The 26,679-nt window shown below is 43.0% G+C and overlaps 1 protein-coding gene across 3 annotated transcripts in view; it reads right to left on the minus strand.

The window, feature by feature from the left end:
- RALGAPA2 (Ral GTPase activating protein catalytic subunit alpha 2) overlaps window positions 1-26,679 on the minus strand; it is a 226,676-nt gene that overhangs the window by 84,932 nt on the left and 115,065 nt on the right. For all 3 annotated transcript variants that reach the window (XM_042461719.1, XM_042461720.1, XM_042461721.1), the window contains 10 exons: window positions 26,122-26,250; window positions 24,612-24,737; window positions 24,158-24,216; window positions 23,167-23,275; window positions 19,332-19,442; window positions 18,385-18,453; window positions 17,867-18,004; window positions 15,541-15,724; window positions 12,292-13,063; window positions 9,086-9,157 (listed from right to left, as the gene is read on the minus strand). In XM_042461719.1, the coding sequence (XP_042317653.1) occupies window positions 9,086-9,157; window positions 12,292-13,063; window positions 15,541-15,724; window positions 17,867-18,004; window positions 18,385-18,453; window positions 19,332-19,442; window positions 23,167-23,275; window positions 24,158-24,216; window positions 24,612-24,737; window positions 26,122-26,250 (1,769 nt within the window). The remainder of the gene's footprint in view (window positions 1-9,085; window positions 9,158-12,291; window positions 13,064-15,540; window positions 15,725-17,866; window positions 18,005-18,384; window positions 18,454-19,331; window positions 19,443-23,166; window positions 23,276-24,157; window positions 24,217-24,611; window positions 24,738-26,121; window positions 26,251-26,679) is intronic.

The following is a 26,679-nucleotide window of genomic DNA, read 5'->3' on the forward strand; positions in this document are numbered from 1 at the left end:
TGATAAAAGTTAGAGGTTGGGACCAGACAGCAGCCTTGCAGACATCCTCCAAGGGAATCCCTGACAGGAATGCAGAGGATGCTGACATTGCCCTTATGGAATGAGACCGAACCCTGCCCGGGAGAGGTTTGCCCAACAGTTCATAGCAGAGGTGGATGGTACCAGCCACCCATTTGGAAAACCTCTGCGCGGACACAGGCAACCCTTTCTTCGGCTCCGAGTAGCATTGGAAAAGTCTCTCGGACCGATTGGAGGCAGCAGTTCTGTCCAAATAAAACGCCAGCGCTCTCCTGACATCAAGAGAGTGCAGACGTCGCTCCGCATCCGAAGTCGGACTGGATGCGAGAGTAGGCAACACAATGTCTTGGCACATGTGGAAAGCAGACACTACCTTCGGCAAGAAAGTAATGTCCGTGCGGAGGACCACCTTGTCCTTGTGGAACCTCAAGAATGGCTGGTCTCTCCGTAAGGCACAGAGTTCGCCCGCACGGCGGGCAGAGGTGATGGCCACAAGAAAAGCGGTTTTCCAAGTCAATAGTCTCAAGTCCGCTGTGGCCATCGGCTGAAAGGTCTTGGATTGGAGGGCGGACAGTACCGTCTCCAAACTCCAAGCCGGTGTAGGTACCGACACCGGAGGATAAAGGTTGGCACATCCCTTAAGGAACCCCTTCACCAAAGGGTTCTTAAAGAAAGAAACCCTCCCCCCCGAACTGGTATTTGGCACAAATGGCAGACAGGTAGCATTTGAGGGATGTGAGGGACAGCCCCTCATCCAAGAGTGCCATCAAAAACTCCAGAACCATTGGAGTGGAAACTTGAGCAGGAGACAAGCCCTTTCGGTCAAGGAAGAGGCTAAACCTCCTCCATTTCAGGTCATAGGACCACTGGGTGGAAGGCTTCTTTGCGGCCAGGATCACCGTCCTTACTGCCTCCGGCAGGGCAGTCAGGGCTGTATCCTCCAGGCTACCAGCGGCAGGCTCTCGATGTCCGGGTGGAGAATCCGTCCATCCTGGATCGACAGCAGGTCTGGACGAGGGTCGAGACGGAGGAAGCATCTCCTGGAGAGGTGAAGAAGGGATGCAAGCCAAGGCTGTCTCGGCCACCACGGGGTGATCAGGATCGCATGCGATCGGTCCGTTGTCATCTTGGACACCACCCTGATGATGAGAGGGAACGGAGGGAAGGCGTAGAGAAGCTCCCCCGTCCAGAGGAAGGCGAATGCGTCTCCGAGGGATCCGTCCATTCGCTTCCTGGAGCAGAACTGGGGACAGGGGCTGTTCCATCTGGTCGCGAAGAGGTCGATCCGGGGGTTCCCCACCGGTCGAAGAGGTCGCTGACCGTCTCGGGATGGAGTCTCCACTCGTGGCACACCGATGGGGATCTGCTGAGTCGATCCGCGAGCTCGTTGTCCTCCCCGGGAAGGTGGATCGCCTGGAGGAGGACGCGTCTCTGGATGCACGAGTCACAGATGCGGAGAGTGAGGTCGAGCAGGGTCCTGGACCTGGTGCCACCTTGTTTGTTGATGTAATACATCACGGTGGTGTTGTCCGTCCTCAGAAGGACCACCTTTCCTGTGACGGCGAACTCGAACGCCCTCAATGCCTTTTCCACCGCCAGCAACTCCAAAGCGTTGATGTGAAGGAGTGTGTCTTGAGCGGACCACCTGTCTTTGACGACCAGGTCGAGCAGGTGAGCACCCCATCCCTCCAGGGATGCATCGGTTGTCAGAGTCAGTTGCGCCTGGGGCTGATGGAAAGGCATCCTGGTGCAAACATTGCGGCGGTCCAACCACCATCTGAGGGAGGCGGCTATCGGTCTCGGTACTGTGAGCCACTTGTATGGGGGGTCCTCTAATGGAGAGAAGACGGAGAGGAACCAGGATTGGAGAGGCCGAAGACGAAGTCTTGCCCAAGGGGTGACGAATGTTGTTGATGCCATGTGGCCTAGGGCAACTTGGACGTCTCTGGCTCTCACCCTTCTGTGGGACATGCACGGCTTGAGAGACGTTGCCAGGGCCTGAAACCAGTCCGGAGGGAGGAAGGCTAAGCAGTTTTCGGAGTCGAGGATGGCCCTGATGAACTTGACTTGCCTGGTTGATGCGAAGTGAGACTTTTCCCTGTTGACGACCAGCCCGAGGGAGTCCAAGAGGCGCAAGGCAAAGGAGACTGCCTCCTGCAGCTCGTGTTGGGATTCGGCTGCAAACAGCCAGTCGTCCAGGTAGGGAAAGACCATGAAGCCCTTCTGATGAAGGTATGCCACCACCGGTGCCATGCACTTTGTGAAGACCCGTGGAGCCGTGGCCAAGCCGAAGGGGAGAACGTTGTAGTGGTACGCGGTGGAGCCGACAGCGAAGGCGAGGAATCTCCGGTGGGACTCTCGGATCCCGATGTGGAAGTAGGCGTCCTTCAGGTCGACGGTCACGAACCACAGACCCTGGCGGAGCAGAGGTAGAATGGAAGCCAAAGTTACCATTTGAAAGCGACGGTAGTCAAGGAACAAGTTTAATTGTCTCAAGTCCAGGATGGGCCTGATGCCCCCATCAGCCTTCGGTACCGTGAAGTACCTGGAGAAGAAGGCCCTAGAACACAGATCAGGCGGTAGAGGAGAGATTGTCCCTTTACCAAGCAAGGCGCGCACTTCGTCGAGAAGGGTGTCCAAGGGGGGAGTGGACATGAAGGCTCCAGTTGGAGGGAGCTCTTGGAACTCGAGGGCATAACCCCTACGGACGATGTTGAGAACCCATGAGTCCGATGTTATGGAGTCCCAGGTGTTAATAAAGGGCCTCAAAATGTCCAAAAAGAAGAAGGGAGAAGGAGGGACGAAGTGCGCTGCGTCCCTTCAGGTTCTCTTCTTCCCCTGGTCGGTGTCCTGCCGGCAGGACTTGCGGTACCGAGGCGGGAAGTTGCGACGGCCAGAGGAGGAGGAAGACTGCGAGGGGAAGCGGTGCCTCTGGGAGCCCTGTTGCTGGGACTGCCGATCCTGGGAGAAGGTCCCCTGAGACTGACCTTGCGGCTGCCACGGGCGCTGATGCTTTCGAAATGGAGAAGCCGGTGTAGAGGACATGCCATGCTTCTTCGCCGCCGCCTTCATCCTGAACTTCCTGTTCAGGCGGTCATCGGTCTCGGCATGGAAGAGCCCGGTCCCATCGAGCGGCATGTCTTCGATGGCCGCCTTGACGGTAGGGTTGAGGTCCGAGGCCCTCAACCAGGCGTGTCGTCTGAGAGCCATGGAAGCAGACATGGCTCTCCCTGCGCAGTCAGCCATGTTCCTGGAGGTGGTGATGAGCCAAATCCCGATGGAATGAGTCTCGTCTCTGACCTCTACCAGCTGCCTCTGGATATCATCTGGAATGTCCGGGATGAGGGGGGAGATCCGCTCCATGAGGGTCTGAATGTAGGCTCCCATGCAGGCGGTATAGTTGATGGCCTTAACCGCAAGGGCCGCCGCCGAGTAGGCCTTCTTGGCTAGACCATCAACTTTCTTCGCCTCCCGGTCGACCGGGGAGGTCGCCTGCTTCGGAACGAAGCTGTGCTGGGCCCCCTCCACGATCGCAGAGTTCGGCCTGGGGTGGTCAGCCAACCAAGGACAGCTCGCCGGGGCGACTCTGTAAAGCGACTCTACCTTGCGGGAGGACGCAGACAGGGTGGCCGGGGAGTCCCAAGACCTCTTCGCGATGGTCTGAAGCGAGGGAAGCAGAGGAAGACAAGGTGGAGTAGGCACTCGTCCGTGCACCCGATGTTCCACCGGATCCTGAGCGTCGTCGTCCGGGAAAGCGAGCTCAATGTCGAGAGCCCTCGCCATCTTAACGACGTGCTCACTGAAGGACCGGACGTCGTCCGACGGGGAAGACGGCTCAGGATTGTGCATCCTCTGAGGTGAGGCCGACACGGAGAGGACATCCTCCTCTGATGGAGCCTCGGACGGAGGCAAGGGCTCATCATCGGAGTCCAAGTCGGAGGAGAGGGCATCCATCACTCTGACTTGGGATCTCGGACGGGTCGGGATGAGGTCAGCCGAGGAGTGTGAGCGCCTGCGAGGTGGAGATGGCGGCCTCTCGTAGACGGATACGGTCGGGACCGATCTGGACGAGGTGCCCTGTTGAGGGTCTGCAGGATGGGGGTTCAGTCTGGTGAACTCCCTGATTGCTCTCTCCTCCGATATCGACAAGTAGTACCGGCCTGATTGAGTGTCGAGAACAGGTCCGGTATTTGCTGTCTGCGGGGCTGGTCCTCGTCGTCGTCGATCCCCGAGTGGGGAGGCGACCGTTGTTCCGGCGAGAGGGGAGGAACGGTGTCCTCCGTCCCGTGGACAAAGTCCATGGTGGGCTGGGGCGGTGGCGTGTCCGGTACCGGAGTCAGCCGAACCTCGGGCGCAGGCTCCGGATCACGTGGGGCTGCCGGAGTGGAAACGCGGGTCTTTTTGGAAGGGGAACGCTTCCTGTCCTTCGCCTTCGGCGGGTCGGTAGTGGACTGATCCTTGGAAGACTTGGACTTTTTCGGGGCAGGATCACGACCCGTCTTGTCGTGGTGCCTCTTCTTCCCCGGCCTCGGAGCTTCCTCCGATGGGAAGAAAGGATTGTCCGGAAGATCCAGGAGGACAGCCGCCGCTCCCGAAGAGGAGGGTCTTGGAGACCTCGCCCTGTCAGGTAACAGGATGTGAGTGGCTCCCGAGGGCACAGCCGGCTCTTTGGGTTTCGGAGCGTGGCGGGACGCCTTGGATGTCCTGGAGGACGAAGGCGAAGCGAGATGGACCTCCGTCTCGGTAGCCTTCTTAGCATGCGAGCCCTCCGATCTCTTCGTCAGTTTGGAGGTCGGCTCGGTACCCTCAGTCCCCGAAGACTTGTGGGGGCGCTTGGAGGGTTCGTCGGTGGCGCTGGGCGGTTTCGAGCCACGGGCCACATCGGAGGTGGTGGGAGGGACTGTCCCGGCCGGGACACACACCACACTGGAGACGGTGGCCCTCGCGGATGCCACGCTGGACACACTGGCCCGAGAAGATGAAGCTGGTGGCGCGGAAGGCGGGACGGAAGATGACCGCGAACCTCCCTCTTGCACCTTGCCCAGGGCAATCGCCGAAGTAAGCCGGGACTCACGGTTTTTCCGGGCCTGGGACGAGAGGGATCTGCAGAGCAGGCAGGCCTTGGTGTCATGGTTCTGGCCGTGGCACAGCAGGCAAGAGGAGTGCGGGTCCTGGACGGGCACCTTGCCCCCACAAATGTCGCATTTCTTGAAGGGTGCAGGCATTTCAAAGTCGTCAAAGCCAGAGGAAAAACCGAAACGAGGTCAACAGTCCGAAGTTCGAAGTTACCAGGGGCGGGAGACAAAGAATGGTCAAGAGTACAGTCCGAGGTCAAAAAACTAAAGTGATTCCAAGCAAGCGAAGCAAGCGAAAGTTCCCTGAAGCAGCTAGCGCAGCGGAAAAAAGGAACTGGGGAAAAGAGCGGGAAGGCAGGGGCCTTATAACGGGTGGGCGGAGTTACCGCCAAAAAGTTTCTATATGTTGCAAAGTAAACTTTGCCCAGTGATTCCAGTAGGTTCCGAGCAGCACTGCGCAGGCGCAGTGAAACCCATTTGTATGATTCGCAGAGACCACGAAGAAGAACAAGATATATCCTGACACTCATCATCTGTTGGTAAGCTTTCAAACCATTTGAACAATACCACTTCCTAATTTTGACTCTTCATATCATGCCCCACAATCATCCCCACCACCACCACCATAATCAATTAATCTTTCCCCTTCCCATAATGGGACCCAAAAAAGTTTACAGAAAATAAAACAAATGTAGTTAAAAGTATTTGCAAACACCTAAGTAAAAACATATTAAAATTAGCTCACAGTATCAAAATTTTTGAAAACAGATTGATTCCAAGATAAAAATCAGTAAAACAACATGACATCTTGGGGGAGGAAGTTCCAAAATCTAGGAGCGTCCACTGAGAAGGTCCTCTCCCTTGTCTACACCAATGTGTCTGAAAAAGTGGTGGGGTGGAGTGAATAGCCTCCCTGGAAGAACTTAGAGCCCAGGCAGGTTCATATAGGGAGGTCCTTCGAACAGCCTGGACCTGAGCCATATTGACCTTTATAGTTCATATTAGGCACTTTGAGTTGTATCTAGAATTAAACAGGCAACCAGTGGAGCTGTTGCAACAAGTGAGTTGTATGCTTCCTGTGGCAGCCCATTAGCAGTCTAGCTAGAGTCCTTTGAGCCTACTGAAGTTTCTGAGAACCTTTCAAAGACAGACCCACCTTTGTTCCAATAATCCAAATGTATATGTTACTAAGGTGTGTGGAACCATGGTCAGATCAGGCATTTTGAGGAATGGCTGCAGCAGGTGCACTAGTTTTAAATGTGTACATGTCTGGTCAGTGCTGCAACTTTAATCTCCAGGCTTACAGCGGAGTCCAGGAGAACATCCAAGCTACAAACTTGAGATCAGAGGGGAAGTGTAATCCCAACTAGAATAGGCTGGATCCCTGTTCGCTTATCTGCCTTTTGACTACCTGGAGTTAAATTTCAGTTTATTCATCCTCATCTAGTCCATTATTGTTGCCAGACGCTGGTTTAGTACAAAATCAACTTTTTTGGAGATAGGTAACTAAAACTCCAAACTCCAGAAAACTTATCCCTCAGGTTCCTTGTTGAATACCACGGAGGACTGTACAGAAACCTTAATACCATCTTTTAGGCTATTCCCTCTAGAAAACAATGGAGCCACTGTAAAACAGCTGCTCCAAGTATAATCCCAGCAAGGTAGCCCAAAAGAGTATCATGTATCAAAAGATGTGAAGAGGCCCAACAGACCAAAAGGGACACACTCGCTCTGTCCATTTCCTGGTGTAGGTCAATCACCAAGGCACCAAAAGCCATCTCTGTCCCATAGCCAGGCCTGAGGCAGATTGAGAAAATCTGTTTTATCAAGCAATCCTTGAAGCTGGGAGGCCAACACTGACTTCAGTACCTTGCTCAAAGATGAAATATTGGCGACTGACCATCTGTTATTCAATGTGGAATATTTAACAGTGGAATCAAAGGTTTTTTCAGTAGACATCTTACAACAGCCTCCCTGAGGCATGTTGGGACACTGCCTTTGGTAAAGAGGCACTGACCACTGCTTTTACCCATCTATCACTGGCCCTACTGAATAGAGGTGGTTGTACCAAGGATATAGAACCCATTTGGTGGCTCTTACCTCTCCAATGATCTGTCCACGTCCTCAGGCTGCATAAACTGTAAAGCATTAATTATACTTTACAGGAGCTAAAATTACATCTACTGGACCTGCGCCAACTGGAACTAACAAGTCAAGTTGGAACTAACATGAATAATTTTAATTGCAAAGTAACAGGCAAAATTTTCACAGTAGGCTGTCAAGTGATCAAGTTCTCTTATGAGCCAGATTGTAAAAGATAATTTAGGCACTATTCAGAACCTCTTAGATGATCTCAAGAGTTCCCGCAGGATGTCACTGTGTTATACAGTCAGCCTTCCTAATGCACGGATCTCAGACCTGCACTCTTGAATATACATGGAGGAGCAACCTCCGCTATTTGCAATGGTCTGCATGCATGGGGGTGCACTCCACTATGGGGCTTGAATAAGCGTGAGCCTCCATTTTCATGGGGTGGTGATGATGGTCCAGAATGGATCCCCCGTGAAAACGGAGGACCAACTGTATAGGCTATACTGGCACAATACTCATTTGTTTACTCCTGCTGCCCTGCCAGCCACTACATGAACATGGAAGGGTGCGGAAAAAGGCTGAATCTGGGCTGACGGGATGGAACTAGTTCTTGAATCAAGACTGTAAAAAATGAGAAAGTGGCTTGAGGAGGATTCTTCAAGTCAGGGTTTCTGGAGAAGCCCCTTTCTCATTTTCTCCCCTCAACTCTTGTAATATTCTTTCCACCCCTGCCGAGCCCAACAGGGAGATAAACAAACCAATGCATAACAGTACAGTACTATTCTTCCTGCCTTAGGTTTTCCAGCTCCCTCTGCATTCTATAAAGATATGTGGTCACATGTTTTTTGTGCCTTCAAGTCAATTCTGACTTATGGTGACCCTAAGGCAAGTCTATCATGGGGTTTTATGGGGCTGAGATTATGCAACTCACTCAAAATCACTCAGTAGGTTTCCATTGCTTAACAGGGAATTGAATTCTGATTTCCAGAATCATAGTCCAATGCTCAAACCACTACTCCATGCTGGCTCTCTATGGTCATTTAACTCCTACAGTATTCACCTGAATAGGCCATATTTTTATTTCATCTCTTGATTTCCTGCTACCTTTCTGTAGCAATATTTCTATTTATTTCTCTGCCTCACCTTTGGATACATAGAATAATCTTATTTCCCTAAACATATACACTCTTATTTCATTTTACAGTTACATAAATTTAATTTTGATTGAACTGTGTTGTAAACTAAAATATTTCTTATCTTGCCACTTGTCTTGTTCTCACACTGTTAGAAGTGCACAACAGGGAGTCAAATTGTGCATAACAGACATCCACCAGCAGGTTTCAGCAACAAAATAGGTGATACAGAGGAAAAGCTGAAGACTTTTCTACTCTGCAATTTACAAATTCTATTCTTGTTTGTTCAGTCAGGGCTGAATTTCTTTGCCTCATACAGTGAGACAATAAGGATCTTTCATACTTTTGTTATGTATATAATCCTGGTAACTTTGTCTGTTCTTTTTAACTGGATTAACTAAACTTAACTAAACTGGATTTCTAAATGTTCAACTGAAGTGTGAAGTTACAGCAATGCTACAAATTTGGGGACTGAAGGAAAATTTCATGGGGGAAGCAGAATTATCATGGGGGTGGCAATGCCCTCATTCCCTCCCATGCTATACTGTACCTCTGATGTGAAACCAATTCAAAACTGTCCAAGAGATAAATAGGTCTTCATCTTCGTAAGCAGTCAGTAATATATCATACTTTAATTGAACAGAACAGCAATACAACATATATTATTCAAAATTAAATACAACCTGATTTTTTTTCACCAGCATAAAATAATATACTCTACCTTTTAAAAACATTTCCCCAGTTAGATGGTTCCAGTGTTTAACTCACCATTGCCTGGAATCCAAATTTTTCAGCTCTCTCAACAACTTAGAATTTTTCTTCAATAGATGAAAACTTTTTCTAAAGATATACAAAAAATATATTACAAAGGGAAAGACATGTGATACAAAAACATTAACCTATCTATTCTACTCCAGTGTGGTAGATAAATACTACATGAACCAACTGGGAGAGATAATTCAGAGGTTTGGGTGGAGTGGGATCAACACACTGATGACACAAAAAACCATTTCTTTATGCATTCGATAACAGCACCAGTTAAGGATCATGTGTCTCCTCTGAATGAGTATTTTGAAGAGGTAACAGATCAAATGAGAGAAAGCAAAATAAGGTTAAATCCCAACAAGGTGAAGGCGCTTACTATCAGTCCTAATCTGGGTTTTGAGGTACATCAAACAGTTTTGGACAGGGTTGCACTCTCCATGAAAATTATGTGTACCGCTTGGGGTTACTTTTGGATCTGTTGCTCCAAATGATGGTCTAGACAGATGTGATGGCCAGGAGCAACTATTTTCAGCTTTGGCTGTTACACCAGATTCCCTAGAGCTGGGAGATCCACTGGGAGAGGGTAGTACATGAACTAGTAACCTCAAGGCTAAACTTCTGCAAAGCCCTGTACACTGGGATGCCTCTGTACCAAGTTTGGGAACTTCAATCAGTTCAAAGCATAGCATTCAAACTGGCTGACTGGTATACCTAGGAATAATTTTTTAAAACCACTCCACTAGCTGCCAATTAAGTTTCCGGGCAAGATATAAAATGTTGGTTGTTACTTTTAAAGCCCCATATGGTTGGTGTCCAGGTTACCAACAGAATTGCTTTTTCCTGTATATGTGTGCTCTGTACATATGCTTTTTCCTGTATATGTGCACTATGTGCCCTCAGAACCTCTGGGGGACACTTACTTCAGTCATCCAAAACTGGGCTGACAACTGCTGCTTTACATTTTTTTTGGCCGCCCACAGATTGTGGGATGATCTGCCAGAGATTTGACAGCTGGATATGCTTTGAGTTTAAAACAGCAGTAAACACTAGTCTTTTCCAGCAGATTTATATGCTTTTTAATGGAACTATTTTAAAGTATGCATCGATGCTCTAATTATGTATCTAATTCACTGTTGTTCCCCACCTTGATCTATTGAGAGGGTAGCAACAATAACAACAATTTGTCATTATTATGGTTGTTTTTACTACTTTTATCCACCTCTATAGATCAAGGTGGGGAACAAATAATAATAAAAACAACAGCAACAACAAGTAGTAGTATTAGTAATATATGACCGCCAATGTGGTTTGCGTGTTGCACTATGACTCTGGAGACCAAGCTTTGAATCCCGGCTCAGCCATATAAATCCATTGGGTGATACTGTGCAGCCTCAGAGGATGGCAACAACAAAAACCCCTCTGAAGAAACTTGCCAAGAAAACTCCGTGATAGGTTCATCTTAGAGTTGCCATAAATTGGAAATGAGTTGCCGGCACAGAACAAAGTAGTAATATTTTCAAGTGTAACAGGAAAAATGACAAAAATGATAAAAATAACAAAATTACAAAAGCATTCACATTTTATAATTTTGGCAAAAAGAAGATATTCAATAAAAAGTTAGTTATTTCAGAACTGTGTGCTTTAGTTTACTCTAGGTGCCAGTAATCTACCTCTCCAAATCTATTTCTCACTCCAGTAACATTTCCTGGAAACACTCAGCACAAGATGTCCAGATTACTCAGGTGAAACACTGTTCTTCAGATTCTCATCCATATTTGGCTGATTTAACCAAATGGAGCTGGAGCTGCACCATGGGAGTATGAGAGACACTTAAATACCAAGTAAACTTTAATTTTCTGTACTGTTTGTATGAATAACAATCAAATATACACATTTTAATTTTCAAATCAAGATAGCAAGCCTATCAAATAAAACTCCATCAAAGAAAGCGTCAAAGTGGAAATGATAATTTTTCATTATTTACTTTGCAAACATGTGGAGAAAAGGTATGTGTATGTGTGGTGTATGTGTATGTATTACTATTTGGAAGGGAAAATAGAAGGTAAATGAAACTGAAAACTGAAATCTGAAAAAAGGACAGGACTAACAAAAATCTGATTGTATTCATTGGCTACACCTATTTCTTTTTTTCCTGGGAATTTGTTGTGAACTGGCTCCAGAACATAGAGGATAGGTTCTAGCTTTGGTGGAATAAATATTCCAACTTCACTAGGGGGAGGGCAATCTATTCTCTTCCAACCCAACCAGGCAAAGCAGCCATCTTATTCCACAACACTCCTAACAGTGAACTGCTGAAATAAACATAGCAACTCTAGAATGTAACACAATTTAGAGCAGAAGACACAGCTATAAATCTGATCTAAGCCATACTCTGTAAGGACGTTTCATGCAGTCCATCATTTTGTCAGATAGGTTCAGTGCTTTATTGCTTCTTAATTGCCTTGTTCTTGATTTAGTTTAATCCATCTAAGTTGCATTTTGTCAATCAAATCCAGAAGAATTCATGTGCTCTAATTTGGAAATCCCTTGGGGGGGAAACTGCCTTCGGGCCAGAGAAGACAGCTTGGAAGGCAATCGCACCGGTACTGTGGTGACTGGATGGCTTGCTCCGAAGTGGGCCACTACCACAATCCCAAATGGGATGCCAGAAGGAGCAGATTTAATCCACTCCTGGCTTCTGCTACCTTGGCAAGGCTTCTGAGTGGCTTCCGGCTGCTTTATGGGGGGAGGGGAGTCACCTGAATGCCATGCCCCTAAAGTGGCCAGAAGCAACCTCTTTTGGCTTATCTGTTTCGGGCCTTTGTCTCTAGTTCAGAGGAGCCATTTCTTCTGATTGACACCAATACTCCCCCTTACCTTCCCAACTCCATGTTCTTTATTTGATGCCCTTGGCTAGGAAGCCAGTGGGGAAGTAAAAAGAAAGATGATAACCAACTGTATCACCTCTCCTTCACCCCAGTCCATCTCAAAAAGGGAAGAAAGAAGGGTGGGGATCCCCCCCTCCACTATTATTAGAAAGCACTACTTATCTAGGAATGCAAGGATACCCCTCCTGTTTATTGTCAGGCCTCCTTCCCTTCCATCAGAAGGATGTGCTTTCTCAAAAAATAAGACTGCCATCTGGCATATTTTTGGAGCAAACTGTAACATTTTTAATAACTGGTTCAGAAATATATTACTTTACTTACCTTTTATCCCAAGAATTCATCCCTAAGTCATTTAGTAAAAGTCTACATAAATGAAATGATGCTTGGGGCTGAGCAGGTCTTGGTGCCTTCTGAAATTCAGCTTTCATGCTAGGATTCAAACTGCATCCTTGTACATATTCATTTTCTGTGCAATTCTGTTTTATTATTGCTTCTAAAATATCATTCTCTTGCTCACTGCTCATGACACATGGTGATGGTGATGGCTCATTTAATTTTACTTGTGGACGTAAAAGGCACTCAGGACTACTATTGCCAATTTTCTCAAGCAATTTATCAAGAGCATCTTCTCCTTCATACGTTTGCATAAAATCCACTGGAGACTCAAAGTTTTGTTTATGATTGTCAAGAAGTACAGTGGGTTTTCTTTTATTGGGATTTGGTGGACAACCAGCTAATGGTCCATGCATCCGTTTTCCATCCCATGAATATTTCCCTGAGATATCTCTAACAATTACTCTAACTTCAGATAGAGTTCTTGGTGGTTCATCATCTTCCTCTCTTTTTGAAGGAATTTGAAGATAGGATATGAGAGTACTATCATTAAATACAAAAAGTTGTAAGTTTGGGCTTCTGAAGACTTCAGAAGACAGTTCAGAAGATTCTACATAAGAGTTGTTGTGGTTTTCGCTAATAAGGCTGTGAAGAACGGCAGGTCCTCCATTCAAGGGATAATGGCCCAGATTGTTTACTAGATGCGCCATAATCATCCGTGCAGTCAAAGGTATTAACTCCAAGCTCCTCCTTCTTCTTTCTGAAAGCAATTAATAACAAAAATAAAGAAAGAAATCAAGCTGGCCAAAATATATACCAGGTTTCCTCTGTTATGAAACTCTTGGTGGCCAAAGTACATTCTAAATGTTTCTGAAATATGGGAAATAAGGAACACTTATTCTTTGAGCCAATCGTGAACAGAGTTTTGGAAGTGTTATCTTGGGATATACTGTCTGTGGGTTTAGGTCTGGAAGTAAAACTACTGCCAATATCATTCTCATATATATATATATGAATGATAATAGTGACAATTTAATTACTAATAGAGGATTAAACAAGCATCAGAAGACAGAGGAAAATAAGTTTTAGAATACCAAGATTACCCTTAAATTGGAGAATCATTATGATATTCTAACTAGATAATCAAGTCTCTTTGGTTTACTCAAAGGATCTTGTTATCAAGGTTGTCAACTGGAATCTAAGATTAAAGTCCAAGATACAGTTAGGCAGAAAATTTGAATTAGAAGATAAATGTTATATAATGTGGTGAGTTGCTAAATGACAGCATTTACATTTAAATGCAGAATATCCAGATTTGCTAAGCTTCAGTGATCACTAACTGCAACTGAAGAGGATGAGAAGAAGAAAGGTCCTTATATGAATTGTGAGTGCATTTGTGGGAATGAATAAATTGAGAACTTGAATCATCATTTGTTTTATTGTTGTATGAAAGAGAAAACCCAATGGATTCTATTTTAAAGATGACAGCTGTTACACATGCACTATGGCCTAAATATATAATTACTTGTATTAACTAGAGTAGACTCATTGAATTAGTAGGATTTATCTAAGTATTGTTAGTCTACTCTAGTTGGAATGAGTAGACTAACAATATGGAATGGATGGAACCATCCATTAAGAAGCCAAGCCCTCCCTCCAGTCCATCTCCCCTGATCCAGGCCTCGGAGATAGAGAAGAACTGCTGGCCCTCATCCCCTTTCCCACCACCGCTCCTTTCTCCTTTTGTGTCGTGTCCTTTTAGATTGTAAGGCTGAGGGCAGGGAACCATCCAATTAAAAAGATTGTATGTACAGTGCTGTGTAAATTTACAGCGCTTTATAAATAAAGGATAAGGATAAGGATAATAATAATAATAATAATAATAATAATAATAATAATAATAATGAGGAACTGGATTTAAGTCAATATAGTTTATGAATGTTTTTGGAAAAGACATAGCAATAGCAATAACACTTCACATTTCTGTACTGCTTCATTGTTAACTAAGCACTCTCTAATTTACAATTGCCCCCAACAAGCTGAGTAATCATTTACCAACCTATGAAATGATGGAAGGCTGAGTCAACCTGGAGCCCTGAGGGTTCAAACCCACAATGTTGTGGCTGCAGTACCAAGATTTAATCACTGCACCACCAGGACCATTGTGGATTCCTACGGCAATGTGTAACCATGGTGAATAATTTAAACTTTTTATTTAAAACTTTTATATTAGTATAACACTTATTATTTGCATTAGGGTAAGTTTAATGTATCTATCCAATCTGAAATGTATCTTTCCAAATCTAGATAATTTGTTTTCTGTTAATCTATCCAATTTAAAATTTATTTTTCCAAATCTAGGTAATTTGTTTTCTGCATGTTTTAACTTCTGTTATTAGGCAAGGAATAATCTCTATCACAGAAGAGATTATTCTTGAGTTTTTGTTTGGGTTATTAAGAAGCAGGAACCTAAACCCACACAAATTATACAGGTTCTGGAATTTATGCTAATAAAACAGAATGCACTATAAGACTATGAACTTTTCTTTGAAATAGTGATTCCCAACTAATATTATCCACAGATAAACACTTCCTTTTCATGTGCAGATAAATATGTAGTGCCAGCTCCTGTACATGTAATTTCTTTATGCCACCATAAAAAAATATTTTAATCTGTATATATTTGTATGTGTCAGTTCAGGACTGGATGTAAGTATGAGAAATGTTTTGGTTCAGCTAGAGTTTTAATATTCTTGACAGTAACACTCTGTGTGAACCAAAGCAGCAATATGCAGACAAAGTAATAATATCTTGCAACATGTATTTACTTATCACAAGAATCTCTATCTAGCTTTCAAAACCACTGTCAAGCCAACTTTTACAAATATTAAAACAAGTTTGTAAAACAAGCAGTATTTGTGCAAGGGAAATTTCCCACACTTTAGACCCTTCTGCAGCCCCTGGAAAGGGTTTCCCGAGGGTTTCCTATCCTGGGGTTGCATTGGAAGGAGGAATGAAATCAAATGGAGAAAGCTTGTATTAGTGGGAGGACTTATCATGTAATCTACCTTCACTTTATTCTGGACTTTCTTATTTGAAGCATACAAAATAAATGTCAATAGCAGGTGCATGAAGGCTAGATAAAGGTCTAGCAAAACATTATTCTTCTCAAACACAAAGCTCTTTAAAACTATTTTTAAGGTTAAAATATGTCCTTTCATTTAAAACTAATGTTACCTTCAGCAACAGTGAGCAAATTATTCAGATCTTCTGAGGACTGAAACTGTGTAAGTTCAGAATTCCTGACACTTCCTAGTGGCAAAAATGGATCGTAGACATCACTTGAGAGGTCTGCAAGGCTTAGGAGGTAATGGCTTTGCTGTGTGTAAGTGTTCGAACCATGAACACAACTGTGTAGCACCTGAGGAAGAAGATTAAAAAAAATACTATTATATGTTCTACATTAGAAACAGCATAACAGAAAATACCATATACAGGCTGCTTCAGTGGAGGGCCCCATTGGTTACATTATGGTTGTTCACCTCTCAGAGATGATGTACATCTCTAGGCTACTTCATGATACTGCCTACCATAGATCTCATTGTTATCTTCATGAACATACAGTTCCCATTTAACAATGACAATATACAGAAATGTAGAGTAGGCCCTATTTAGTATACCCACCAACTGTACCTGTGAAGATTGTGAGAAAGAAAGAAAGAAAGAAAAGTCTCTCAAGGTCTAGACAAGCTCATAAAGGTAAATACAGTCTGTCTGATAGCCTAGGTCTAAGCTGTATAGGTCATACTAGCACTTTGAACAGTGTCCAGAAATAACCCTGCAGCCAGCAAAGCTTTTGCAGTTGTGTGTGTGTGTGTGTGTGTGTGTGTGTATGATCCCTGTAACAAAGCAGGGTGTTATTTGTGCTAGATGTTCCATTACCAGTTGGAAAATCATTACCAAAACAGTGCTGTTTTTCTTTTTCTGCTAGTTTAATAATGGATACAATGCAATATGCAGAAGATGTTCAAAATATCACAGATAAGAAAACTAATGCAAATTGATGAAAAAATTAAACTAACATTTGTTGTTGTTAACCACCTTCGAGTTGATCTCGACCCTGTGGATGAGACATCTCCCAGACTCTCTGTCCTCCACTGCTCAGCTTAGTTCCTGCAAACTCACACTCCGGGCCTCCTTAATAGAGTCCATCCATCTAGCATGTGGACTTCCTCTCTTTCTATTTCCCTCCACCTTTCCTAGCATTATTGTTTTTTCCAATGAATCATGCCTTCTCATGATGTGTCCGAAGTACGTCAGCCTAAGTTTTGTCATGCTGGCTTCCAGGGAGACTTCTGGCTTGATCTGCTCTAGGATCCATTTCTTTCTCTTTTTGGCTGTCCACAGAATCCTCAGCACTTTTCTCTAGCACCACATCTCAAATGAATTGATTTTATTCCTATCTTCTTTCTTAATTGTCCAGCCCTCACATCCATACATGGTAATAGGGAATAGAATAGCTTGTATGATTCTAACTTTTGTGCCTAGTTGTATATCCTTGCATTTTAGGATCTCTTCTAGTTCTTTCATAGCTACTCTCCCCATTCTTAATCTTCTTCTGATTTTCTGGCTGCAGTCCCTGTTCCTATCAATGTTTGATCCCAGGTATGAGAACTCTTTTACTATTTCTTCATTGTCTAGGTTGAATTTATATAGTTTCTCCATGGTCATTATTTTTGTTTTCTTTATGTTCGACAGTAAGCCTGCCTTTGCATTTTCTTCCTTGATATCCCTAAGTAGTTGTTCCAGGTTTGTGAGGTTTTCTGCTAGTATTATGCTGTCATCTGCATATCCCTTCTTCCTATTTTCACTCCTCGTCCGTCTATGTCCAAGCCTGCTTTTTTTACAATATGTTCTGCATATAAGTTGAACAAGCACTTCCTCCAGTCCATCTGCCTTGGTCCAGGCCTCGGAGGTGGAGAACTGCTGGACCTGATCCCATTCCCCACCACCACTCCCTTCTCCTTTTGTGTTGTGTCTTCTTAGATTGTAAGCCTGAGGGCAGGGAACCGTCTAACTAAAAGATTGTATGTACAGCGTTGTGTAAATTTACAGCGCTTTATAAATAAAGGTTAATAATAATAATAATAATAATAATAATAATAATAATAATAATAATATACAGCTTGATCTGATCCCTTTGCCAACTGGGAACCATTCTGTTTCTCTGTGTTCTGTTCTGACAGTAGCCTCTTGTACTAAGTACAGATTCCTCATCAGGACTATCAGATGTGTTGGCACTCCCATGTCTTTAAGGGCACTCCACAGCCTTTCCTCATCATCGCAATTGAAGGCTTTGCTAAACTAAGAAACTGGAATTCAATTATTCAAACTGCAACAAATTGTATTAGTTGTTAACATTTATGTTCAGAATTAATAGTGGGTTTGCAAAGTACTAAATTTTACTGCTTTATCTTTTTGTTTGATTGTGACTCTGTTCATAATGAACAGTATAATTAAATATCCAAAATAATAGTATTCAGATATTATCCTTCATACTTACTCTATAAATGTAATCAAGCAATGGAGCTTTAGGAGAATGTTGATCTTCAAGAGTTGAAGTAAGTATAGGTTCCAGCAGCATTTTCACTGGTAACGTCATGCACCAATCCAGCAAGCAAAGCAATAAGGAAACTATAAACTAAAACAAACATTTTAGACTACAAATGGTCTGTTTTGAAAAATATGAAAACCTGCACTCCATCATAAATATATACATAAGCAGGTATAGTAAGTACATTTCCTTTAACTCAAAGTCCAATCATGAAGCTGGTATTGTGGGCAAATGCCTTCATGTGCAGTAAAAACCAGTCATCATCTAACTGCGGTTTGTAGGAAGAGTATATCCATAATATACTCTTGCATCCAATCCCAAACATAACAGTGGGGCTATGGCCTTTTGTTTTTTAAGCACTGGCTATAGTATGTTTTCATCTTCCCCCAGTGAATCATGGAGCTACTCTTTTAACATTAGTTCCATGGTTAATGCCACAATATCAGGAACAGTTTATCATTACATACCTTTTTATCACTTTCCACAGAAGAGTACTCTGCACTAGGCAACAGAAATGTGATGGTGGCAACAAGGATCTGTGTAAAACCCATTCAATAAAATAAATTTAGAGAAATGTTTTATTTTGAACCCCCAAAAATAGAACTTGTCCCAAATATTTCATGCCTTGACTATATACTCATTATTTCTCAATACTGTAATTTCATTAAGCTTGAACCTCCTCCACCACTGTCAGGACACTATCATTTAAATATGCTCTGTCCCTGAAATGGTATTAGAGTACATACAAGTATTACATACAAACTACTAGCAGAAAACAAGGTATGATTTAGATTTCTAGACGACTTCAATTTAACAGAAAGAAATTAGATAGTATTATTGACCATTTAACATAATGAAGGTAAAACAGATTCCTAGCCACAAATGTCAAAGGTTCATAGGGAACAATAGAAAGGGTTCAACAGTGCAAGAACCTAATTCCCTCCTCTATAAGAAACATTATAAATAAGAAATACATCTTGCAAGTTTGTACTATAAAGGGTCACCTAGTGTGACAATGAAACCAACTTAGAGCACAGTTAAAATGTACAAGTAAAATGTTCTCTCAAAGTGCTACAGAAACATTTAAAAAGTGGAAGCTATGATACAGGTAAAACTCTCCTGGCTCTATTTTGAAAAGACAGACAGAGAAAGTGAAACAGGAATTATTAAACATTTTAAAAAGGGTAATGGAATACTTTAGGATAATTCACTCCATAAATACTGAGGAGCATATGAAATATGGAGTGGTCCCGGCTTGGTAAGATTTTATAGTTACTTCAACCAGCTGCCCTGGACTACAACAGCAAAACAAGCATGGCTATCCAAAAAATACGATATTAAATTTCAGTAAACAAGAAAACACATTAATCTGTTACTGATTATCATACACAGATATTTTAGTAGACATACATACTTCAATAATTTTTCTGGGTAGACAAGTTTTGTATATTTGTAGTTTTTCCCAGTAAGATGCAAGCAATTGAAAGACATCACATGCTTCCTGTGCTATCTGCTTGTTAGAAAACTGTAAATGTGAAAAATAAACAAATAATAATACTGAAGAAGACACAAAGGAAGAGTATGCATCTCTATTACTGTAAATGCCTAGTAAAACTTTCTTTTTAAATTATACCCAATCCAAAACAATGGTGGAGCAGGCTGAGGTTGTCTTGTGACCATACAGGCTGAGTATTCATGATCTGAAAATCCACAATCTGAAATGTTCTAAATTCCTAAACCTTTTGAGTGTCAGCATGACACTTCAAGGAGGTGGCTGCAGTGCAGTGTGAGTTTGATCATTTGCAAGGTGGAATCAGGCAGCTGGTGATTCACTTGGGGACCTGTACTATACTTTTCTTTCCTAGTGAAGCTGGAGAGAGACACGTCTGGAAAGAAATGGATCTTTGAAATGGCGGGAGGTGTCTGCCTCCAGTTTCACTGAAAAAGAAATACAGTACAGATCTCCAGGAAGCCTGCTTCTACATTGTGAATGAGTGAACAGAAGTGCCTCCTCCTTAAAGTGTCTCTCTCCAGCCTCACAAATACAGTACCTACTACACTACTTGTATTCTAAAAGTCAAGAAAATCCAAACTCTGAAACACCTCTGGTCTTAGGCATTTTGGATGAGTGACAGTCAGTCTGTATTCGAATGGCTTGTAGATAAAGCCTCTATTGCCTCCATTTAACATTTCATTCAATATTAATAAACAGGTATATGTCACCTGGTTACCTCCATGATTAGAAGCACTTGAGGTGGGAGCTTTTTGTTCTCCCATGAACTAGAAATACAAGGGAAATGTTTATGTGATCTCCAGGCAATTTAAATTCTACTAACATTTCTGTACCTCCTATTTAGCAATGTATTAAGTATTAAAACTACTCTATAACTTATTTAAGAAAAAAAATTTTTTTTAGAAAGCAGGGAAGATAGTCAACATCTGGCTACAAGTTACAAAGAATCAAGTAATCAAGGGCCCAAACAGACAGGCCAAAATAAAATTGCTTCAGGTCACTTTGGAGGTATGCTGTTCAAATGACACATGCATCTTAAGAGGCCAGAAGCTGCCCCAAAGCTGCACTCTAGTCCATAGGACTGGAGCGTGGCTTTGGTACGGCTTCTGGCCACTTAGGACGCATGTAGCATTTAAACAGTATACCTCCAAAGTGACCCGAAGCAGCTTTATTTTGGCCTGTCTGTTCAGACCCTAAGTTTCCAGGCAGAGAAACTACCTAGTATCTCAAACAAAGGCACGTTACAGACCGCCCCTTTGGGGCGGCCTATAGGCGCGCCTTTCCCTGGTGTATCAGGGCCTCAGTGGCTAGAACGGCAGCCGCTGAGTCCCCGATCCACTGCTTTCCGGGCCGCAGGAAGCGGCAAAAGGCCGCTTCCCCGCAGCCTGGAAAGGGGTGTCCTTGGGGTTTCAAGCCCCAAGGACACCCCGCGGCGGCGGGGAGGAGGAGAAAGGGGCCGCTTGGCCCCTTTCTCCCTTGCATTGCTGGGCACAGCCGTCTGAAGGCTGCGCCCAGTGACGCAAACCAGCGACGCAAACCAGGAAGGAGCTCCGAAACGGAGCTCCTTCCTGCTCCGCGCAAAGGGTGCATTAAGCGCCCTCGCGCAGAGCGGCAACGTCATGTCCACACCACCCTGTATAGAGGCGGCGTGGTCGTGACATCGTCATGGCGGCCCCCCTTGTGGAAGGGGCGCTGCCATTTTGTACGGACTCAGTCCGTACTAGGGTTAGGGGGGTGCGGAAGCACCGCCCCTTCCTAACCCTAGTACGGACTGAGTCCGTACTTAAAGGCCCGTTTGTAACGGGCCAAAGTCTGGAATGCTAAGGATTCAACTCCATTAGACTTATCTAAGGCAATAAGACAATATATTCCTTACAGATACACTCATAATCTCTTTGGGACTTGAAACCTTTTAGCTTCCTGGATCTCAGGACTGAGGTATGTAATTCAGTTTTGATAGGATAACTGTCTTCTTGGTGACAATATGAGAACTGGAGTTACATGTACAGTGGGCCCTTGTTATCCATGCAGGATCCGTTCTGGATCCCCCCCTTGAAGATGCCAAAATCTGTGGATGCTCAAGTCCCATTGACCTCAATAGTTGTGCAACCACCACTGGGGACAAGGACGCTTTGCCACTCCAGCTGCCCAAAGCCTGGCTTGCTGGTCCTTTCTTTCCTTCCTTCTGGAAACCTGCTGGCTCCAGGGACAATCTCTCAGCCTCCCAGATTGTCCTGGTCTAACATAGGTGCAGGATGGTTGGGGGCGTGCCTGCGCAGAGGACAACTCAAAAGAGACTGGTGTCCAAGATGGTAAAGGCAAGGGAAGGAGGCAAGGCTCCTTCCTGGCTGTGAGGGAACAATCGGACAAGTGAGGGGTGCCCCCTTCCTTCCTCCTCAGGGCCTCTTTCTTCCCTCTGCCCAGGAGTGGCCAGGGAAGACACGGAATTACACTTCCCAACATGCCTGGCCCTCCACAGAACATGTAGCTCAGGACCCCTTGCAGGGAAGAAAGGAAGTAGGGAGCAAAGGAGCCAGGTGGGGATTCAGCAGAGAGGGGAGGGGAGCCAGCTGCCTTCCTAGCCAGGTGGGGCCCAGGGGGAAGGTCAGGGAAGGGGTGCACCTTTCGTCCCTTTGTTGGTGGAGCATGCCTTCTTCCCGCCACCACCTCCTCCTCTTCCTCCTCCTCTGCCACCCCTCCCCCCTGCGGGTTTGCCGTCTGCAGATGCTGGAATCTGTGGATGGCATGTCCGCAGATACAGATGGCCTACTGTCATCAGTTATTTTTCCTGAGGTGTTAGGTAAGGCAGTCATCTAGATGTATGAAACTACTGACAGGATGGTTCCATAATCAGTAGTTTCCAGAAATGTGGGCACCACTTTCTGTCACACCCTTATGCCAAACACATGCGCTAAGAGAAAATACGGTATGTCCATGTGATTTCGCTTATGTGAATCCAAGGTAATAAGAATTATGGAAACAAATAACTACTTTCCTAACAAGAATGTAGTACTTCCCTCAGTATCACCAGGAGCTAGTAAAACGTTCCATAAAACTTTCTGGAAATGGTGCAATTTCCTAGAAAATCCTGCAAGTTGCCAGCTAGTATCTGAGGAGAGTTTGAGAAGCTACATATATATGTAGCCCCTCCTCTTGGTACATCAGCAACCTGATCTTGCCTGTAGCCAAAGGAAGAGGTTTTTTCAGATGTGACAGTTAGCTCCCTCAGTACCTACCACCTATTATCAACTTTTCATTCAAATGGTGTCAAATAATTTCAAACTTTCCCCATAAATTTCTTCATCAAACCAAACAGCCCAACTGTTTATTTCAGAGCAGCCTCAATATCAGAATAGATTTCTTCTGGCCAAGACTCAATAAATAATTTTATCAAATGCATAAAATGTCATCCTTGTGCTCCCTCTATTTATCTAATGAAGTAGCATCTGATTTATGTCATTAAAAATGGTTAGCTTCTTGTTTTTGTTGCAACAGGCAAACCCAACTGTGTCATACATACATACATAGCTAGTGTTTCATTTGGGGTTAATTTAATGTCTCAAGTACACAGCAAGTGTTTCAATTATTGATGTTCCAAAATTTGAATAACAGACTGAATGTGACAATCTTTAATCGACATAATAAAATATTCTAAGAAACTGAAGCACTCTTTCATTGTAATCCAACCATACCATTGAGTAACTGTGTAGTTAAACCACCCATATCATACTAGTACCTTTAGTGTCACACCTAAAACATTTATTGCATCTTTTACTTGAGGATGGTTTGTACATTGTACAAGTTCTTCACATATCCAAAGTCCAAGACAGCAAACAGCTAAGCACCTTCCAAATTAAAAAAAGAAGAAGAAAGAGATATATAATTTATTAAGTCATACTAAGCCCTTTACTTTTCAGTTTTATGAAAGTCAAATGAGAAACAACTGGATTACTGAACTGAAATTAGGAAGCAATACATAGACTTCAGGATGGTACTTGGCTAAGATAGTCTGTACTCTGAAGCCAATGGTAATTCTTAAACTCAACTATATTTCTATTGTAGCAACTACTTTTGGTTTTGTTGTTCCATGCTTCCCACTGGCTCTGCCATGCGTGTGCCACTGAATCTCTATTTGTATTCCAATGAATGGCTTGAAGATGTTATTTAGCTAAACCTCTCTTTCTAGAAGCGTGACTGCATTTTAGCAGCAGCTGACTAATAATTTTATCCTGTTCAACTGCAAAGCATCAGATGTGCTGGTCTTTCCACACAAATAACACAACTTGAGCATCCCTTATCCAAAATGCTTGGGACCAGATGTGTTTGGGATTTCAGATTGTTTTGAATTTTGGAATATTTGCAAGAGATATATTGGAGATGGGACTTAAGTCTAAACATGAGATTCATTTATATTTCAAATACACATTATACACACAGCCAGAAGGAAATTTTATACAAATGCTTTAAATAATTTTGTGCATTATTTATTTATTTATTCATCCACTGGATTTATATCCCTTTCTCTCATAATTGGATTCAAGGTGTATGAAACGAAGTTTCTGTACACTGAACCATCGGAAAGCAAAGATGTCACTTTCCTAGTAATAACATGGAACAATGTCAGATTTTGGAATATTTCGGATTTTGGAATTCCGTATAAGGGATATTCAACCTGAATATTCTTCAGTTTATATTGCACAATATTTTCTTTTTATTCAACATTTTACCTTGAAGCTTCACTAGGTTCATCGATGGCATTCTTCAGAAGGGTGCTTATGAGGTAACACTAAAACAAAAAACATAATAAACATTTCATCTGTGAAATGTTGGAGGGCAGGAATACAAGAGTGTGGAAGTTTACTGATTTATTAGTAGGAAAACATCAAGTACGGGTGCCTAAAGGCTAAAAGGAATGTACTCTTCTACTAGAAGTGGGAATTTCTTATTAGAAAGTCCAGATGACAATTTGAACATCCATTAATAGCTTCTCCACTTGGTCAGAACAGGCTAGATTGTGACTTCGGCTGGTACATTTCTAAGCCCACATGGAAGGCCTCCATCCACCCAAAAGAAATAACTTTCATTCTAAGTCCAATTCAACTATTTATTAAAAATGAAAATAAATATAAATATACCCCCTGAAATTGTAAACATATCAATCAGCCAAGAGAAAATATTTACTTTGACATCCACAGTTCCTCTGACAACTTCTGCTTCTGAAACGGGTTGCAACAATGAGATTTCTCTGTAGAGATTAGGAAAGCAAATCAGAGAACCAAGAATGGTATGTGCTTCTAAACGGGGGGCCTATAAACAAACAAATAACAACAACACAAATAGAGATGTAGTCTTGTCATATAACAAGAAATCTCAGATTCTGATAACATGGAAATTTCTCTTACAACAGTATTATTGAAAACTGTCATTTTTCATCAGCTCTCATTCTCTAAAAGGCCCTTAAACTAGAAATATTTACATAATAATAATAATAATATATTAAACATAGGCAATGTATGATGAGCCATTAATGGGACACAGAAAATTGGAGGTTTCGTGAATACAGGTGCTCTGTGATTGCAAGTGTAAAATATGCTTTACAAATATAGGATTATCTCACATTTCTCTAGTTAGTTGTTCAGTTGATTTTAAAAACAGCAATGATGAATGAGAAACAGAATTTGAATTACATACAAGTAATATTCTTTTGGATTGAACCCAATTAATCTTAAATGAATGGTGTGACATTTAAAACACCAATGACCAGATCATTTTTGTAGAAGTGCAGGCAGAGCAGAGAGAACATCCCAAAATCCACACATGGAGCCATTAACTGGTGCACTCCTGCTTATACCAGGTTCAACCTTCTGTTTCTCTAAAGAGCTTCTGATGGAAGAAATGGGTCTGCATTAACTAAAATCTATACTGAAGTATTCCTTAAAATACTTCATGTTGGGGATGTCCCAAAACGGGTTTATCACATGTAGCATTGAATCCATTAGTCCACTAGTCCCCTAGACTAGTACTGCAGATTCTTTTCTGTTATGAAACCTGATTATTTTTATAACACATCAACAATATGAATAGAACAAAAGTGCTATTTATGACATATAATGAAATAGAATGGGGGTGAGTTGAAATTGCTGTTAAATGTATATACTGAACATTATCTTCTCAAACTATTCTACCCAAGTTTTTATGATTATACTGGATCATAATAAAGTGTAAAACCAAATTCGTTAAAATAGTATTTTATGGTTGAACCAATACTGAACTGTGGAGCAGAGTACACAATATTTGTAAAAAAAAAAAAACCCCACAATTTCTTGCTTTACTTTCTCTTGACTGCACAAAACATATTCCACATGTAGGTGGGGTATCTGCAATATTCATATATTGCAAAACTCCCTAACAGTATTCTGAAACCTAAGCTTTGCTTTGAGAGTGCAAATGCACTGCAGTATTAGAGAGGATATGATTTCTCACATTTTGTCCTTTTGATGAAACACCTTTGCAATACTAGGATGTCACCTTATCCTACAATTTCACACATCAGCTGCCATGGTGTCTGACCCAAGAGATCAGTTTCACATTGCACTAATGAGCCAACACCTGTTAGAGCACAGAAATCTGAACCCTGCTAACAGTGGTACACTCTCACAGGAACACCAGTCTTGAACATTACCATACTTACCTCCAACATGTTTGTACTTAGAACTGTGGCTGCGGCTCTTATAAAGTCTCCTGTGAGCAATGTAAAGCCAGGTAAGCTCAAGAAAAAGAAGCAGGAAGGGCAGTGCCTTATGATAGTATTTAAAATATCCTGAAATGGAGAAAAAGTTGAATTTTTAAACTTGCACAAACTGGCAATATTTCAAGGTGACAGCAACATCAATATCTAACACACTAAGGAATAATTTCAAACTGAAAAAGCCCACTTGGGGTTAGCAAATTTGACTCCAGCAGCTTAAATTTTATTCTGCCTCTTATGGACAAGTAGCAGGGATTTACTCATGTCAGAAAAACAACTTGTATATGAAACAAAAATCCCAGAAAATATTTTAAAATCTTATTAATGACAGAAGTCCAGCTTCTGATAGTCAATGCCTCTGATTATGGTAAAGAACTACAGCAATAAATTACATGTACAGTGAGAAAGAAAAATATTTAATCTGAGAAAGCACTGGGGGGGAAATTGCAATGAAAAACAAATATTTATATTAAATCAGTTGGAGCAATGAAATAATATCAA

This window comes from Sceloporus undulatus, chromosome 4, assembly GCF_019175285.1.
Source record: "Sceloporus undulatus isolate JIND9_A2432 ecotype Alabama chromosome 4, SceUnd_v1.1, whole genome shotgun sequence".
Classification (NCBI taxonomy): Eukaryota; Metazoa; Chordata; class Lepidosauria; order Squamata; family Phrynosomatidae; genus Sceloporus; species Sceloporus undulatus.